Here is an 18,827-nt window from a genome sequence, read left to right on the forward strand (position 1 = left end):
GAAGCAAGGTAAAGAAAGCTGAATTCTAGGTTCTGTGCCTCTGGTGTCACTTACAGAAGAACAGAGGACTATTTCAGATCAACCGTGATTATTCCTCTGGAGAACCTATATTTGTGTTCATGAGGTACAAAAATTAACAAATACACTGCTTTGGGGCAATTTGATCACAAGTGTATTTAAGAGCAGGTCTTTGAACCTTGCTGTGCATCTCTCTCTCACCACTGAGTGATGCTATCTCATACCTTGGATTGGATTTGTGGCACACTTGCTAAAATGGCTGGTCAGAATGTAAGCTTATTTTAGGCCATCATGGTGTAAGAACAGTCTTGCTGGATCACAGCAAAGGTCAATCTAACCCAGCGTCATGTTTCCAATAGTGGCCAACGGATGCCTCTCGGGACACTTACAAGGACAGAATGAGTTCAGCAGCCCCTACGCTGTTTGTCCTGAGCCTATGGTACTCAGACGTATACTGCCTCTGAACATGGAAGTTCCACCTAGCTATCATTGTAGCAGCCATATCGGGGGTCAGACTAAGTAGCCTCATGCAGTCTCATGCTTCATGTTCTTGCTGAGCTCTTTCTCCCTTGAATATATTGTTGTAAGCTGACGAGACACAGGAATTCCTTATCTTGTCAAAGGTCATACAATTGTATATCTTGTTCTCTGCTGTTCTCTTCTGTTCTCTCCTTATCATGGCTACCCTATAACCCAGTTCTTGTATTATAAACAATGGTGCTAGGAGGAAAAATGTTGAGGATTGCAACCCCATGCGGGAGGGAGAGGAGGAGCCATTTCATATATGTCACAATGTCTATAAAACCAATGTGCTAATGTAAATCGGGGCTTCTGGCTCTTTGGAAACGATTCCAGCCTTAAGCCCGCGCGTTAAATAAAGAATCTCTTTTTCCTTCACTCCGTGGTCTCTCTGACTCTGGGTTCTGCAACATAAATGGTGCCGTGACTCGGATGTGGCAGGCACTGAGCCAGACAGGTGGCAGTTGCCTGCTCTTGATCGCCGCACCGGGAAGACGAGCTCGGCGCATGCCTCCCTTTCTTGGCACCACCGACCTTTTTGTCGAGTGAATGGGAGAAAGCCTGCACCGGGATCGCCCAAACGGTAGTGAGCAGCAAGAGAACCTTGGGAAGCGGAGGAAGGAACTTGAGCCCTGCCTGTATCGCAGCTGCAATTGAGTTGAAACCCACATTAGAAGCCTTCAGGAGAAAGGCAAGTATATGGGAAAAAGAGGGCCCCGCCTTTAGGGAGAAAGGCCACTGGGCAGAAAAAAAGAGGGCCCCGCCTTATGAAGAAGGTCAGTGTTGGTGGTATACGTATACAAAAGAACCTACTCCTTGCGGGTAGAAGGGGGGCCTGATCACACCCCCGAGTGGGCGCCAGTACCTAGCATGCCAGTACTCAGTAGGAAGCTGAGGAAGCTGGGGAAGCCGTTTTCCGCTCTGGTAAAAAGTGGGAAAAGTGGGTGGCAGGGACATATGGATGTAGTGGAGAGATTGATGATTGTGTGAGTGGCTACTGCGGTTTCTGAAGCATACCGTTGACCGTCCGGGTGCCCAGGCCAGTAGCAAAGTGCGTGATGTGAAAAATCCTCTTGTGTCGGCCAGTGAGACCCCTTACTCACTGACCAATTCCCATTCCCTAATTGTGTCTGTCTTCAATTTAGGAGGGAGGCTATGGGTGGTGGGGGAAGCAAACCTTGCACCCCCTTGAGATGTATGTCAAACAAAGAAGGAAAAAGGTTTTTTTTAAAAAAAGATTCAGAATAGAGAGAGAAAACAGCAAAAAGCTCAAGGTCGAGCTGAGAGAAAAAAAAAACAAGATCTGAGGCTGTTAATTAGAAAAATGTTGCAGGACAGTCTGGCTTTTAACAAAGCGTGGGAGCATGAGAGTGTAAGGCCGAAGAAGTAGCTGTTAGCCTAGCGCGCCGAGAGAGGGGGGGCAGGAAAATTGCCCACAACGTTCTGAGTTGTGCAACATCATCACCTCGCCTAATTGAGATAAAATCCCTAAGAAATGGAAACTGAAAATGAAGACTCAGAAGATGAAGGCAAAATAGAAAATAAAGGTGAAGAATCAGCCCCCAGAGCACAGGCTAGACCCCTCTTCGAGTGAAAAGTGTGCCATAAGACTGTCCCAAAGCAGAATGAAGCGGAAAGACCACGTTGAAGATCTCTGTCAAGGTAACCGTGTTTAGCTTTGAACTGTGTTAAAATTGCATAGAGCCTGTAGCTACTGACCATCAGCTATATGATTTCTGAAGAGCGTAACCATTAAGCTTTTGCCGTGGGATTCCCTGCAATAAAGAAATCTCACTGATTTGAGTGTCCAGTGTTACACTGCCTAAGTGTGTGTGCTAAAGAGACCGAGAAACCAGACAGCATGTTCCTGGCCAAGCCAAAATCATGCTACTGCCATGCTCCTGAAAGCTGCAATAAACTGTGTAAGCTGAAAGACCCAACCTGATTGAGAAGAAGATATTGGAGCAACTGTCTTGAAAAACAATGAGATCTGTGTAGCTGGCTGGCTGACGCTGTCAGTGATGTTACAACTTTAAATTAAGACTGTTTTCCTGTTTGAGACCCCAGCGAAGAAAGCTGACCCGAGTTATTTGTTGCCCGTGCCAAAGCAAGAATTTAGCTGCCCTGTACCTCATCATGTCCTGTTTTAAGCTTGGGATTTACAAATACAAACAAACTGAGAAGCTTGCCTTTGAAGTCCTGCAAATCACCCCACCGCCTCCCCGAAGATTAATGGCTGCCTGAAAAATGCAAGTATAAAGCGATGCCCATCACCCCCCAGCGTCCTGAGTTTCGGCACTCAGTGTTTCAGTGCTTTCGTGTACCAGGTTAGAAAAGAAAAAAAAAAGAGTAAGTTCTTAAAATGTCTGTGAGAGAACCTGACAGAAGTAAAATAAAATTTACAGAGGAGTTGCCCAAGTTAAAGCGTCACAGCTAGAGAGCTGAGCTGTGCGGCTCTGTTTAGACAGAGGCCTTGCTAAAAAGTTAAAGGCCCTTGTCTGTCAGAAGGGGTGTAGGGCCACACTTTCCCTTTTTAAACTCATGCAAAAGTAGAGAGCCTTTGCTGGAAACATCGCATCTTCATTGCCCAGAGCCTTCTCTGTTTGCCTCCATCATCATCTGGGCTTTTTAGAGACACTCTGCACATGAACTAAAATTTTAAATTGTCACAAACTTGCCATGGACAGTGCTATGAAGCTTTTGATAAACTTGAACTCTCATCGCTGTGGACCGTGTGTCTATGTTTGTAGTCAGCTCAGTGTACAGCAGGCTGAGTTTGATCTATAACTTTTAGATTTCCTTCTGCCAGAACTCATGCAGCATAGAGTTGCCGATGCAAAAATGGTGACCTAGAACTCTTTGCGTGTGTGGGTATGCCCGTCCCTTGATTTTAATGAGCCCTGAGCTTTCAGCCAGAAGAGCAGTATAATTGCTGGATCTGCTCCATCATGCCTTACCATGCAAGAAGTGTTTTCCATTCATTGTGTTAAATTGCAGAAAAAGTTTGTTGTGTATATTTTATGATTTCTTAAATATCATAAAATATATGTGATATTTGCAGATTAGTGTTAGTTGCAACTCCAAATGATACTAAGTGTGGTTCCCAATGGATAACGAAGAGAAAAGACAAAAGCAAGTAGAAAAGAAAGAATAGAGAAAGTAGAAGACAGAGAAGAGAGAAAAAGAAAAGGCAAAAGGCAAAGAAAAAACATTTGTAAAAAAGAAGCGTGGCCATAGTTGCCCCCAGGGTAAATTAGAAGCAGCTGATTGTGCCTGGAGCTTATTACCTGGGGTAAAGTAGCCACAATAATGTAATAGTTCTTTAAGATAAAGAAAATCTAACTAGAAGGAGAAGAAGAGCCTATCCCAAATGTGTGTCATTGGGACTAGTGTAAGGCAGAAAGGTTTAAGTAAGTGAGTTTAACTTGAAAAAGACAAATAAAGAAACAAGGCTGGTGCATAGATCAGAAAGTTTTATATAAAAAGTTTGAAACATGATCTGCAATACAGGCAGATCAGCAAAGAAAAAGAAAGCAAAAGAAAGAGAAAAAATTTGTCTTCCCATACTAATAAATAAAAAGTGTTATCAAGCACTTTGGGAAGCGAAGTTGTTTACAGGAAGCTGTGCCTGAGAACCAAGCACTTCTAGCCTATGCTGAAAATGCTTGCTAGTGTTGTGCTGCCTCATGGGTAACATGTATAGTATAAAAACCCATTTAGTGCAATAGCTCGTGGTTCAGAGAAGCTGTCTGATCCAAAAATTAAGTACGCCTGTGTGCTGTAAGTTACCCAATAAAGTATCCTTGTAAGTAACCCCCCCCTGCTGGAATCCCAAAACACAAGTGGGGCTAGAGCGCCTCACCCAGTATCAAACCCTGCTGTTAAAAGCCATGAAAGCAGGTATGAAGAAGTCAGTTAATATGACCAAAGTGTCTAAAGTGCTGCAAGGTGCCACCGAGGCCCCAGAGCGTACTTGGAGCATCTTTCAAATGCCTATCGCCAGTACACCCCCCTCGACCCAGAGGCCCAAGAAGACGTAAACGAAAAAAGAAAAGAAGAAGACCCGGCAGAGGCAGAAGATTCTTAAAAAAAAGAACCAGTGTGCCCAGTGTGGACAAGATGGACATTAGTGGCATGAATGCCCAAATAAAATAAATCAAATACACAAAGGAAAAAAACAAAGGGGCCAGAATGGGCGAAGAGGGAGACAGCTTGAGAAGGGCCGTGACATTGACTGTGAGGGGCCGTGACATTGACTTCATAATTGACACTGGAGCAGCATCAAAAGCAAGCAAACGTTAGCCTTAAACAAGAAGTCCAAACACTGAGCAAAGTTCTTCAAGCCCAGCGCCGCTTTGTCTTAAAAAAATAAGCCATTCCCATCACAGAAGCTCATCCTTTCCAACCAAGAGTTAAAGTATGAGTTAAAGAGGGAAAAATAACCCTTTGACTCCCAGATGGAAAGAACTCAGAACTGTCATACTTTCCACCCCCGCAGCTATGAAAGCAGCTAGAATTAAACCCTGGATACATTGGACACGAGTCAAGCGAGCGAGAGGGGGAAAGTAGACCATAAACAGAAATCCTGAAAATCCTTTAAAAATCATTCTGAAAAAGCAGTAAGAAGACTCAGGCTAGACCTTACTGTGGACACACCGGGAAACTGTACCCCTGCGTACGGTCAGACCTGCAACTGGAGAATTGAAGAAGGGGACTAGACCCTACTGCAGCTTGCCAGGTGAATAGCTGCCCAGCGTACGGTCAGATCCCAAAGAAGATCAAACATGCGTGTTGTAGTGTTAGTAGTGTTGCATTGTGTTTCCTTAATAAGGTGCAAAAAGGGGGGTCTGCCCCTAGAAAAAGAAGTTTGTCCCAGTGATTTGCTGATAATTACTGGCTTCACCTGGCTAACATCACGAGAGTAAAACATTTTTGTTTGCCAAGAGGTATACCTGCAAACAGGCTTATTAGCTCTTGCCTAATACCTGTCTGTAGACATCCTGGGAAAATTCAAAAAGATACCATGTTAAGAGTTTATGGTGTAAGTTTAACTTATTCCCAAAATGCTAATTGGGGCGTGGTTGCAAAGATCCTACCCCCTACAGAGTTCACTCTACGCACCCCCATCATTGCTGAAACAAATGCTACGTGTGCACAAATGCTTAATTGTCAAAAATTTTTCCAGAAAATACAAAGCTATCCCTGGCCCCCTTCCACTGTAATAAAATTCAAAACATATCTTTTAATGATGCCCACATACTTTTGCCTCATGGATGGTTTTAGACATGTAATTCCCGCACTTGGTCATTCATTCCTGCCAACTTGTCTGATAACCACCCATGTTGCCTCAGCCGCCAATTGAACTGGTGCCAATTCTTCCCCTGTAGCCTGAAAAAATCCGTCAACGGCAGCCTCGAGCACTCCAACTAACTAAAAATTGTAATAGTCATGTGCAGTTATATTCTGACTCAGAAAAATTGGCCTTAGCAATGTCACTGGTTAAGGTTCCAGGTTTAGCCTTGGCTAATGGTCTAAAGAACAACTGGTTAGCTTGCAGCTTAGCCAAAAGCATAAATGCCACCTCACAAGCATTGTCATTGTTAAATAAAGAGTTGCGTGATCTAAGAGGTGCAGTTCTAGAAAATAGAGCTGGTATAGATTACCTCTTCCTTCTTCATCATTTAAGTTGTGAGACACACCAAAAGCTCTGTTGTTTTAACTTAACTGATAATGGCAATGCTGTAGATGAACAGATCAACAAGCTGCACAATATAGTAGCTAACAAAACAATAAGACAAAACAATTAGCTCAATTAGTTAACCCCTTGGCTTCCAGATCTTAGCTAGCTTAAAAGCATTGTTCATCCTAATTCTACCAGTATTGTTCATAAAAGTTCTGTTATGTCTCTGCGTTCCTTGTCTTATGCGCTGTTTAACCAATCTGTTTTATGTCTCAGCTAGTAAAACTGCTGCCCTCTACGCTCTAATAGCCCAACAAAAGGCTAAGTAATATGTATGTCACAAAAAGCTTTGTATGGTTATCAAAAATGCTATAATTGTAATGAAATTATGCATTTAAGGGGGGAATGTAGCAGCCATATCGGGGGTCAGACTAAGTAGCCTCATGCAGTCTCATGCTTCATGTTCTTGCTGAGCTCTTTCTCCCTTGAATATATTGTTGTAAGCTGACGAGACACAGGAATTCCTTATCTTGTCAAAGGTCATACAATTGTATATCTTGTTCTCTGCTGTTCTCTTCTGTTCTCTCCTTATCATGGCTACCCTATAACCCAGTTCTTGTATTATAAACAATGGTGCTAGGAGGAAAAATGTTGAGGATTGCAACCCCATGCGGGAGGGAGAGGAGGAGCCATTTCATATATGTCACAATGTCTATAAAACCAATGTGCTAATGTAAATCGGGGCTTCTGGCTCTTTGGAAACGATTCCAGCCTTAAGCCCGCGCGTTAAATAAAGAATCTCTTTTTCCTTCACTCCGTGGTCTCTCTGACTCTGGGTTCTGCAACATACGTTAACATACGTTATAAACCTACGTAACATACGTTACGGAGTAACATACGTTATAAACCTATCCTTCATTAAGTAGCCTAATGCTTTTAAAAGCCATCACATAATCTCGTGGAAGTGAATTCCGTAAATTAATTCTATGCTGTCCAGTGCTGGTTCCAGATTTTTGAGGGCCCTTGGCAAGACACCCCCAATGGGCCTCCTCCCGCAGTGAGCCCATCTTCTCATCGTCATTGACACCAGCAGCTATTGCTCATCTTCTTTTTCATCACTGTTGCCACTTGCTTGACTGAAAGGCAGAGAGTCATTGTGAAAGTAGGCAGTGGTATCTATTGCTCCTCCTTCTCACCAGCACCATGGTCTGGACCAGAATAAGAGGCAGGTAAACAAGCAGGTCAAAATGGCGAAGAGGAACTCCAGGGGATTTTTGTCAGTGGGCTCCTGCTACAGTGTGGGCCCTCAGCAGGTGCCTGACCATGCCTACCCTCGACACCAGCGCTGATGTTGTCTAGAACAGTACTTTCTTATGTCTGTTCGGAATCTCTTGATGATGTGCCAGTGTGGTGTAGTGGTGAGAGTGTTGGACTGAGAGCTGGGAGAGCCGGGTTCTAGTCCCCACTTGGCCATGGAAGCTCACTGGGTGACTTTGGGCCAGTCACAAACTCTCAGCCCAAACTACCTCACACGGTTGTTGTGAGAGGAGGAGGATCATGTAAGCTACCTTGAGTTCCTTGCAAGAGGAAAAAAAAGGCGGGATATGAACGAACGATAAAAATTTAATTGGGTAGCCCCCAAGCTCTGAGGTTTTTCTCCCTCTCTCATACTACCCCCCCCGAAGAATAACTTTATAAAGCGCCATGTTTCATTTCGAGTAACTAATTGACTTGACTGAAGTTTACACCTAGAGAGCAGTTGTTACAAGGAAATAGGAAGTAGGCTGTCACTTTAAACATGAGATCAAGTTACCTGTGTATTTGGTCAGAGCAACTTGTGCTGCTGGAATAGCATTCATCTGAAGGATATTGTACCTATACAATTCAGTGTTTCTATTGGTTTCATCTTGCAGAGTTGAGCACACCCAATGGGCATAGCCTTTTGCTCCCTCTGTCTGATGGAAGAGAAAACACAAATGGAGTTAATAACTGTTCAACTAGGAAATCTTAATTTTTTACTCCTATTTAAGCATATAATCTTGCAGTGCAAACAAAAGACTTGGATGAATAGCACTATCTTTTGCTATTCTTCTTAAAACCAAACCCTAGCCATTTGTTTCATTTAGATAAAACCCCAAATATACTGCATCCACAGCAGGTTTGATCAAAATAAAGGCAGCAGTCATGTTTCAGAAGATCCATATAAAACATCTAATGAAAGTACAACAGGAATGCAGGAAACTGTAATGGACCTGCTTCAGAACCTGAAATAGTGACAGGTGCTTACATGCATGCTGAGTTCGGTGGTGTGCCTGAAGAGGTCCATAGTTTCATAGCTGCCTACAGTTTCCGCAATGAGGGCCTACAAAAAGAACAAAGAAAAAACCCAAGCTTCTTGATTTGACAAAACATGCACCAGAGCACTGCATATTTATTTATCACTACAGGTGGACACCATCACTTTCTAAGTTCATGTATGGCAAAGCTTGATTTCAACCCCATTAGTTCTATTTATGTCAACAAGATTAACAGCCCCAATCTTGTGGATGCAAGAGGACTTTCACTACCCTAAACTTGAAAGTGGCAGAGAAGTAGAATTGGTGTCCTGGATTGACCCACTATGTGGCAATCTTTTGGACTTTTATGGTACAAAAAGGTTTCCTTGTGTTATGAGGGGCAGAGGAAATTTCCATTATCCTGCTTGCCTGAATGCTTTTTTAGCTGCAGTGTTGCAAACTTCTCTCCCTCCACCTCTTTAAACTATTTCCCCAAGCATTTTAGGAACTTGTTTTTAGTGTTTATAGATATTTGATTTGTTTTATCCTTGTTGCTGGTTTTACTTCTACTTTTATTATGTACTGCTGCTGGTTTTATCTTATTTTCATCTCACGTTTGATTGTCTTATGGTTATTTTGTATTTTTATGTTTTCAGTTTGTACGCTGCCCAGAGAACTTAGGTTATTGGGTGATTTAAACATGTAATCCATCAATCAATAAGTCTATACCACAACAGCTAATGTAAACTGATAGTACTGGTGTCAGGACTTCAAGTTTGACTGGACTGTGAATAGTGCTGCCACCAGAGACAGAACAATATCTCATCATGGGATGAAAATGCCACTAAATTCAGCCATTTCTGAAAGTTTCAGCAAATAAGAATAGATTGCTACAAGACAAGTAGGAGAAAACAACAAATTAGAATTTGAATGGAATAACTATTTGTTTTGTTTTCAGAAAGCCGGGTTTAGTGATAAGCCTGGCCCTTTATGCTCTGAGTGACTTAATAAGGACAGCAATCAATTCAGTTTCAATAGGAACTTAATGCCCATTAGAGGTTATGCTGTCTAAATCAACACATAGAGAACTAAAAGAGGTTAAAACCTTACCTGCCCAATCCAACATATTAGATAGGAGGGTTCCAGGGACTGGGCTACTTTGAAGGCTTCATGTGCTTGCTAGAGGAATATGAAAAATCAACAAAGAATGATTACATCAGCTGATGGTGGCTAAGCATGCAACTAAATAAGCTATGCAACATACAAGCATAACTGTCCCTTCCTCTCATGCTTGCCTGACAGTGCTCCAGATTGCCATCTTGCACAGCAATGACTGAACATAACCAGGCAAAGCTCATTTTAGGATAGGGGTAGGGAACCTCAGGCTCATGGGCCAAATCCAGCCCTCCTGGGGTCCCAATCTGGCTCTCTGGGGTTCCCCAGATGACCACACTCCATTTTTCTGGCCATAACCCTTCTCCCGTTCATTTAGTGGTTTTCCAGCTTTTGTATGCCCCCCCCCCCCCACACACATTCTAAAAGGTTGAAATGCCTCTCCTAAGGCTTAGCTACTGGCAGTAAGAGTTTGAAGCTAAAATATGCTGGTATCTTTGGTATTTTGGCCCCACTCCTTTTGCCTTTGGCCCCTCCCCCCACTGGAATGTTGCCCCCAAGAGCTTCTCTGACATTGAATTCAACCCCCAGCCTGAAAGAGATGTTAGAAGGTGGGCAACATTCCATCTCTGCAGCAATGTTAAGAATGAACCTCAAGCCCCCCAAACTGCTCAGCCATGAACTGGTGAGTTCCCTGGGAGATTAGTCAGCCAATGATGTGGCCATTCATCTTTCAACATAATGCATCCTTCAACATCCCAACCTCCCCCTCCCCACTTTCTATATTTTATACTAGTGGTACAAAATATGTGGGCCATGGGCTGCAGGCAACCTCCAAAACTCATCTGGCAGCTTCCAGGCCCCTAGCATATGCAGCCGCTGAAAAAAAGCAGGTGGTGGGAACACTCTAGGAACAGGCTCTATGGTTCTTGCCACAGAAACCTTGTTCCTAGAGTGTCCCAGGATTCAGTGCTTGAAGGATCCTGCCAACTTCCTAGAATGCTCTAGGAATGAGATTTCTATACCACAAATCACTAAGCCGATTTCTAGAGCATTTTTCCTCTCTTTTGATTATCAGGTTGGGCTGGCTGGGGAGGGGAGTGGAGGGGGTGTCAACACATTGATGCCATGACATGCTGCAAGACAAAGATCTGTTGCTGCTGGGTGATGCATGTATATACACGTGTGGCAATCCACCACTCCAGCAGACACCCAATGTAGCCATCGGGGGTGAAAAGGTTGCGCACCCCTGTTCTATGCTATTTTAAAAGAGGATTTTAAAGAAAGTTGGGGAGGGAGGTTGTTGCTGCAGATTCTGAGAGGCTCCTGTGACATCTCTGATACACAGTCACATAACAGTCATAATGCTGTTCTTCAGCTCAATGATTATATCTTGACTGACATTTGAATTACATTAATTCGGTGTTTAAATGCTCTGATAGCTCACTCGAATGGGAAGGTAACATCTCAAATTATTTCTTTACAGTTGGCATTTCACTCAGCTCCTTACACTTAAAACTACATTTTTGAAGATAGCACGTGCACACACATACACACACACACACACACACATACACTTTTTACCTCTATGTTTCCACTTGTTAAGTACAAGACGCCCAAATTAGTCCAGGCAACAACGTTCTAGACAGAGTAAAGGTTACAAAACATAAATTAAATATTCTCGAAATCTCCTTCAAAACAGATGCAGCTATCTAGAGCACTTACAATTTGGTCAGCTTGAACAGATTTAATGAACGCATGTTGTGCAAGGGCATAGTTTCCAACACCTGAAAGATATAGATCTAGCTATCACATCCTCTGCAACAGTCGGTAAAAAAAACAACTCTGAACAATGAAAGAGTGTCAATATTGTAAAAGTTTTCCTTTGAAACGTACCTTTGCAGCAGGCCACCACACCAAGGGCATTCCAGTATAGATGGTTTTTACTGTCTAGTCTCACAGCTTTTTTAAGGCACTAGAAGAGATTGAGAGTGCAGTGCTATAATTCTACATGTCATTTTTTGATGTGTTATGCTAACAAGCATTTTATTTTAACCACAGCTGAGAAATGTTCCTGATACGAATAGGTCCATTATTGTAAATGGTATTAGAGACAACAGAGTTAAAAAAATTACCTGCACAGATTTCTCTAACAGTTCACTTGTCTCATTCTTGTTACTGCCCACTGCTGTCAGATGTTGTGCTTGATGATAGTAATTTATCCCAAGATCACACCATGTATTTGGTGAGGACATCAGTTTTAATCCTCTACCATAACACCTACAGAAATATAGATAATTCAATGAAGAGAGTCATTTTTTATTAGCAAAATGGGTGGAAAAGGAAGTAAACACATTAATTTAATAATGTTTTCAGAGGCTGCTGTGTTTATACATCCCCTTTTCTGACGACAAATGCTTTTAAGAAACTATATGAGAGAGAACAAGAATGTCATACAGCCTTCATACTTGAGAGCAAGTGTTTAGTGCACTTAGAATTAGGTAATGAGTGATCTGAATACACCTTCGCCCACATGGCAACAGTTGCGGGGCAGCTCTACTGTTGAAGAATTGTGAAGCCTCAAATTCCAGAAGTTAAGTCTAAACAGCTATTGATAAAATAGTCAAAATGTGTTGTCTGGGCTATAGCTGAGGGTGTGAGTGAGTGCAAGTCCCAACTTGCCTTTCCAATTGTGTTTGCCCTACCTTTCTTTACCTTGGTTCATGCTTTCTCCCTCTCTTGAGACTCTTACTACTGTCCATTTTACCCATGTTCTATATGGCCAAACAGGTGGGGTTTCCAGATAGTAGCTATGCTGGCTGTTGCTCACATTTGGAAGCCCACATTCATTCTCAACTCTTTGCTTTCCAGGCCTGTTAAGCATGCCAGTCTTTGATCCATTCCACAATGTGAGGCATGTTGGTAGCTAGGCATGCAAATAGGTCTGAGGGTGGAGACTGATGTAACGGATCAGTGTTCAAAAACAGAAGCAAAGCAGAAGAATTGTTATGCTTCTATGCATTTTCTAGAGGAAAGGGGAGGGGCATTTAGGGGATTTTCCGCAAATGTTAGAAGTTGCCCAAACACAGTCCATTACCTTCTCCTCCCTCTCAGTTTTCAGATGATTGCTTTCCTGCCCATGCCAGCAAAGCAGTTCAGGAGAAGGCAGCCAGCCTTCTGGAGTTGTGGAACATTATATAAGATATATGTTGCACATTACCTTCCTCCCAGACTGAGGAGATCACTTTTGTTTAGCACACATTTGTCCATGTTCTGACCAATAAGGAATCCTAAAATCTGCACATTCACTTTGGATGATGAAATAACACAAACACAACTACAGGCATCTCCAAGCAACTTCCAGAGGCAAGACACTTCTGGGCGATGCTTTGCTGCTCTGAAAGAAATAAAAGGTTTCATTAAAGCAGAACTCACCTAAAGAGTTTATGGATTGGATCCAGATTGGCCATTCCATGAATAGAAGGCTTCCTTCCATTCATGAAGGCACCAGGATCCAGAGGAAGCTCTGTGCTGGAGGTAGGGGTGGGGATGTGATCTTTCTTGATTCAAGCTTCCCCCTGCATCTCCTCTCATGCTGCTCTGGAGCCCTCCAGAGCAACTTTTCATGAGGTGCAGGGGGCTGCAGGAGGAAGGATGAACTGTGAAGATAACCTCCCCATCCCGTTCCCCGACTACAAGTGCTATGTGCTACTCTGGATCCAACTCTTTATCTGCTACCATTTTCAGAAGATGAATAAAACTAGAATCTTCCTAACTAACTTTTAAATAGGTATCTCTCTATATGAACAAAAAATTCAAAAGTGATCAAAACACCTCCACCTCCCAAACTAGCTCATGAACGAAAGCCTGTGATCATAGAACAGTAGGGTTGGAAGGGGCCTATAAGACCAATTGAGTCCAACCTCCTGCTCAATGCAGGAATCCAAGCCAAGCATCTCTGACAAGTGGCTGTCCAGCTTCATCTTGAATGCCTCCAGTGTGGGAAAGCCCACTACCTCCCTAGGTAATTGGTTCCATTGTCGTATTGCTCTAACAGTCAGGAAGTTTTTCCTGATGTTCAGCTGGAATCTGGCTTCCTGTCACTTGAGCCCATGATTCCGTGTCCTGCACTCTGGGATGATTGAGAAGAGATCCTGGCCTTCCTCTCTGGGACAACCTTTCAAGTACTTGAACAGCACTATCATATCTCCCCCCAGTCTTCTCAAGGCTAAACATGTCTGGTTCTTTCAGTCTCTCTTCAGAGGGCTTTGTTTCCAGTCCCCTGATCATCTTCACTGCCCTCCTCTGAACCCTCTCCAGTTTGTCTGTGTCCTTCTTAAAGTGTGGTGCCCAGAACTGGACACAGTACTCCAGATGAGGCCTAACCTGAGTAGAGGGGAACTAGTACTTCATGGGATTTGGAAGCTATACTTCTATTAATGCAGCCCAAAATAGCATTTGCCTTTTTTGCAGCCACATCACACTGTTGGCTCATGTTCAGCTTGTGATCTACAACAATTCCAAGATCCTTCTCGCTTGCAGTATTGTTGAGCCAAGTATCGCCCATCTTGTAACTGTGCATTTAGTTTCTTTTTCCTAGGTGCAGAACTTGAAATTTATCCCTATTAAATATCATTCTGTTGTTTTCTGCCCAGCGCTCCAGCCTATCAAGATCACTTTGAATTTTGTTCCTGTCTTCCATGGCATTTGCTATCCCGCCCAATTTTGTATGTCATCTGCAAATCTGATAACCATTCCCTGCATCTCCTCATCCAAGTCATTAATAAAAATGCTGAAGAGCATTCGGTCCAGGACTGAGCCCTGCAGTACCCTGCTCATTACCTCTCCCCAGTTGGAGAAGATCCCATTGAGAAGCACTCTTTGAGTCCGATTCTGTAGCCAACTGTGGATCAACCGGATCATTGTTTCATCTAGCCCACTTGGAGCTAGTTTGCTCATCATCAGGCTATCATGGGGCACTTTGTCGAAAGCTTTGCTGAAGTTAAGGTATATGATGTCCACAGCATTCCTGCAGTCCACAAGGGAGGTTACCTGATCAAAAAATGAGATCAGATTTGTCTGACAGGATTTGTTCTTGACAAATCCATGTTGGCTTCTAGTAATCACTGCATTGTTTTCAAGGCGCCTACAGACTGAGTGCTTTATCATCTGCTCCAGAATTTTCCCAGGGATTAATGTCAGACTGACCGGTTCCTCCGTTTTACCCTTTTTGAAGACAGCGACAACATTAGCCCTCCTCCAATCATCTGGCACTTCACCTGTACCCCATGATTTCTCAAAGAGAATAGACAGTGGTTCTGAGAGCTCTTCTGCCAGTTCCTTTATTACTCTAGGATGCAGTTCATCTGGCCTTGGAGATCTGAACTCATTCAAAGTAATTAGGTGTTCCTTGACCATATGCCTATCGATCTCAAGCTGCAATCCTGCCCCTTCAGCCTGTACTTTGCCTTTGCCAGGGGGCTCATAGACCCTCTTTTTGGAGACGACTGAGCCAAAGTAGGAATTGAGCACTTCTGCCTTTTCCTTGTCATCTGTTATAATTTTGCCATCCTTATTTAATAGGTGAACCACCATTTCTTTCCTCTGTCTTTTACTATGCACGTAGCTGAAGAAAGCCTTTTTGTTGTTTTTAGCATCCCTCACTAACCTCAGCTCGTTCTCACTTTAGCTTTCCTGATGCCATCCCTGCAATTCTGTGCTACCTGCCTGTACTCTTCCTTTGTAGCTTGGCCTTCCTTTCACTTCCTATATGTGTCCTTCTGTTTTCAGGTCACCTCTAAGCTTTTTGTGAAGCCACATTGGCTTCTTCTGTTGTCTTCCACCTTTTCTTCTTGTTGGAATTGTTTGTAATTGTGCCTTGAGAATTTCCTTTTTTAAAAACTCCCACCCATCTTGGACTCCTTTTCTCATTAGAGTTGCTTGCCATGGGACTTTACTTATCATTGTTCTGAGTTTATTAAAATTGGCTTTCCTAAAATCCAAGGTACTTGTTTGGCCACACTCTGCTTTTGCTTCCTTTAGAACCAAGAACTCAGTTATAACATGGTCACTTTCCCCCAGAGTTCCCTTAACTGCTACTTTATCCACTGAGTCATTTTTGTTGGTTAGGTTCAAGTCAAGGATAGCCGATCCTCTAGTTCCTTCCTCTACTTTCTGTAGGAGGAAGTTACCAGCAAGACAAGTCAGGAATCTCTTGAAGGGGCCATGTTTTGCAGAATTCGTCTCCCAACAAATATTGGGGAAATTGAAGTCCCCCATTACTACTACATCATGCTTCCTTGAAACATTGGCTATTTGCTTTTCAAAAGTTTCATCCTCGTCTTCTCCTTGGTTGGGTGGCCGGTAGTAGACTCTGACCACCAGGTTCCTTTTATTCTTTGCTCCATTTGTTTTAACCCAGATGCTCTCGATGGGGCTACCAAGCTCATCCTCCTGTATTTCTGTGCAGATATGTATTTTTAACATATAGTGCAACTCCACCTCCCTTTCTGCTCCTCCTGTTCTTTTTGAACAAGTTATATCCTTCAATTGCTGTATTCCAGTCATGAGAGTCATCCCACCAAGTTTCAGTTACACCTATCAAGTCATAATTTCCCTCCTGTATTAAGAGTTCAAGTTCGTTCTGTTTGTTTCCCATACTCTGGGCATTAGTATATAGACATCGAGGACCATGTGCTTTATAGTCCGGCTTTCTTCCTACATGTCTCTGAAGACTATTATTGGGTGTTATTAGAGCTGTTCTCTCCATTGTGGTGCACGAGCCTTCATCCATTGTTACCCCCAATTTTACATCTCCCTCCCCTGTAGGATTCAGTTTAAAGCCCTCCTGATAAAGTTCTTCATGCTGTGGCCAAACACATTCTTCCCAGCCTTTGTGAGGTGCAACCCACCCCTTGCCAACAGTCCTTCTTCCTCCAGAAAGTATAGCCCGTGGTCCCAGAATCCAAATCTCTCATGCTGGCCCCACCTTCATAGCCAGTCATTCACCCGGAGTATTTTTCTTTCCCTTTCTAGCCCTCTTCTAACTACTGGAAGGATGGATGAGAAAACTATCTAGGCCCCAAGTTCTTGAGTTTCTTCCCGAAGCTTCAAAGTCTGACGTGATTTCTTTGTAGCTCTGCTTGGCCGTATCATTTGTTCCCACATGAATGAGAAGGATAACTGTCAGTGGGCTTTATGAGTGTAGGCAACCCTTCAGTCATGTCTCTAATCCATCCTCCTGGGAGACAGCATACCTGGCAAGTCCATGGGTCTTCGCAACATACTTGGGTTTCGATCCCACGCAGCAAGGAGTCTCCCACTACTACTACTACTACTACTACTACTACTACTACTCCTCTCTTCTTCTTGCTGTAGGCCTTGGTTTCATTGCCGCTGCTTGGCTGACCTTCAGCTTCTTGCTCACTCTCATGCCAGTCCCATGTAATTCTTCCTCTGCAGGCTGTCCTCCAGTCTCATCCTCAAGTACCTGAATACGGTTCCATAGTTCCAATGCTTCCATTGGTGTAGAGTGGTTTGTAGTTCTTCTGCTCCTAACTGTCACCCTTTTCCAAGAAGTATCCTCTACTCCATTTTCCCTCACCTCATTATTTCCCTCTTCTGCCTCAGCTTGCTGTTGCTCTTCTAGCTTCTGTTCTTCACATTGCTGCTGTAGTTCCACCATTCTGTCCAAGAACTCTTTGTGTTCTCTTATTCCCTGGAGGACCAACACTCACCGCTCCAGCCCTATTACTTTTTCTTCCAACAGCGTGATCAACCTGCACTTGTTGCACGTGTAGGTCATGTTGATCTCAGGCAAGAAAACAAACACTGCACAGACCTTGCAGGTCACCACCAGTGGAGAGTCTTTTTCTTCCATAGTCTTTATTCCTTTTATGTTTCTAGTTTTCTGATTGTACTGAAATAGCCTGTGCTTTGTCCTCTATTCACTGGAGGTTAAAAACACAGTCCCACTGGTATGGATGTGTGTGTTACAAGAAAAATATATTTTTTTTAAATGGAAAAAACATGTTAGAGACCTCCAGCTTGACCTCCCCTGCTGAGCTCCCCTGGCAAACTCCTGTTTGCTCTCCCTGTGCGCGCGCTCTGATCACTCGCTTTCTGGGAGCTTGCTTGCTTCTATAGTCCTTACACCAGCTGGTGCAGCTTCCTCTGCTCTGCTCAGCTAGGAGACAGGAAACAGTGCTTCATTTATTCCATAAGCTTCATCAAAGTCAACAGATAATTCTCAATGCCCAGCAGAGACAACACTGTATCGATTCCAATGAGACTTAGATGCATTTGGTTCTTTCTAGATTGCAGACAGAGTGCTCCAATGAGCACATTAGCTTCATCATTCACCTCAATGCTGGGAGCTCCTTCCAGGACAGACAAGATGTGGAGAACATTCTCCACATTCTCTCCAACACTGAAACAAATGGAAAATGGCTTGCATACATGGCGCCGTATAATTTACAATAGTGGTGCACAATTTTTCAGCCCAAAGGGCCATATCTAGTGTCAGCTGGGCTGGGGCTTGCGTATGCGCTAGCACACTCACCTCCTTCACCCCCTCTCCACATATCAGCATATAGGGATGGGGAGATTTAAATCTCCTCCCTGCCTGCTGAGATCTAGGGATCACTGGCGGTGGTGGAGACGAAAGCTTCTCCCATCCCGCCAGCGATCACCACTGAGATTGTTGTTGTTCCACTGCTACTAGCAGCAGGAAACCAGCAATTTCAGAAGTCAGGGAACAGTAGTCCCCCCTCCCCTCCCTGCCCCTTTTATCAGCTGGGCTGTGGGGGAAAGCGGGTAGGGTACTGCCAGCTTTGGGGGGTGCACAGGGAGCAGCCAAGGGTTGTGCACCTGTGATTTATAAGAACCAACTCCTTTTTTGTTACACTGCTTAAAAATCAATGCTATTTATTGAAATAAAGCAATTTTGTTAAAAACCTACAGGATCTTGGCAATCTAGAGTAAATACATGAGTACTAACCGTGCTAAAAACCCAAGGGATTGTTCTATGTAGTCCAGAGCTTTTCCATCCAGATAGTCAGCAAGGGCCATCTTTGCTATCATTAGATAGCACTCTCCCAGACCTAAATAGAAAATAAGCTGTTAACATGGGATAAGACAGCAGTAAGCATAAGTTAAGCTCATTGGTCTCACACAGTGGCAAATGCTGGAAAACCATTCATTTGACAATAAGGATATTTAGT

At 43.4% G+C, this 18,827-nt stretch overlaps 1 protein-coding gene and 1 long non-coding RNA gene across 11 annotated transcripts in view; one reads left to right on the forward strand and one right to left on the reverse strand.

Moving 5' to 3' along the window:
- The window catches only part of SKIC3 (SKI3 subunit of superkiller complex), a 120,124-nt gene that overhangs the window by 65,834 nt on the left and 35,463 nt on the right, over window positions 1–18,827 (reverse strand). For all 7 annotated transcript variants that reach the window (XR_014787669.1, XM_084833772.1, XM_084833767.1 and 4 more), the window contains exons 18-26: window positions 18,605–18,707; window positions 12,827–13,003; window positions 11,742–11,886; window positions 11,503–11,581; window positions 11,332–11,393; window positions 11,191–11,247; window positions 9,604–9,672; window positions 8,505–8,579; window positions 8,031–8,172 (exon numbers count right to left, since the gene is read on the reverse strand). Coding sequence is in view for 6 of the 7 variants with exons in the window: in XM_084833772.1 (XP_084689898.1) it covers window positions 8,031–8,172; window positions 8,505–8,579; window positions 9,604–9,672; window positions 11,191–11,247; window positions 11,332–11,393; window positions 11,503–11,581; window positions 11,742–11,886; window positions 12,827–13,003; window positions 18,605–18,707 (909 nt within the window). In the remaining variant the exon portion in view is untranslated. The remainder of the gene's footprint in view (window positions 1–8,030; window positions 8,173–8,504; window positions 8,580–9,603; window positions 9,673–11,190; window positions 11,248–11,331; window positions 11,394–11,502; window positions 11,582–11,741; window positions 11,887–12,826; window positions 13,004–18,604; window positions 18,708–18,827) is intronic.
- The window catches only part of LOC146352294 (uncharacterized), a 46,107-nt gene continuing 27,770 nt past the window's right edge, over window positions 491–18,827 (forward strand). For all 4 annotated transcript variants that reach the window (XR_014787675.1, XR_014787676.1, XR_014787678.1 and 1 more), the window contains exon 1: window positions 491–2,199. This is a non-coding gene — a long non-coding RNA (uncharacterized LOC146352294). The remainder of the gene's footprint in view (window positions 2,200–18,827) is intronic.

Source organism: Heloderma suspectum, chromosome 2, assembly GCF_057233095.1.
Source record: "Heloderma suspectum isolate Gila_16-S chromosome 2, 16-S_ref, whole genome shotgun sequence".
NCBI classification, from domain to species: domain Eukaryota; kingdom Metazoa; phylum Chordata; class Lepidosauria; order Squamata; family Helodermatidae; genus Heloderma; species Heloderma suspectum.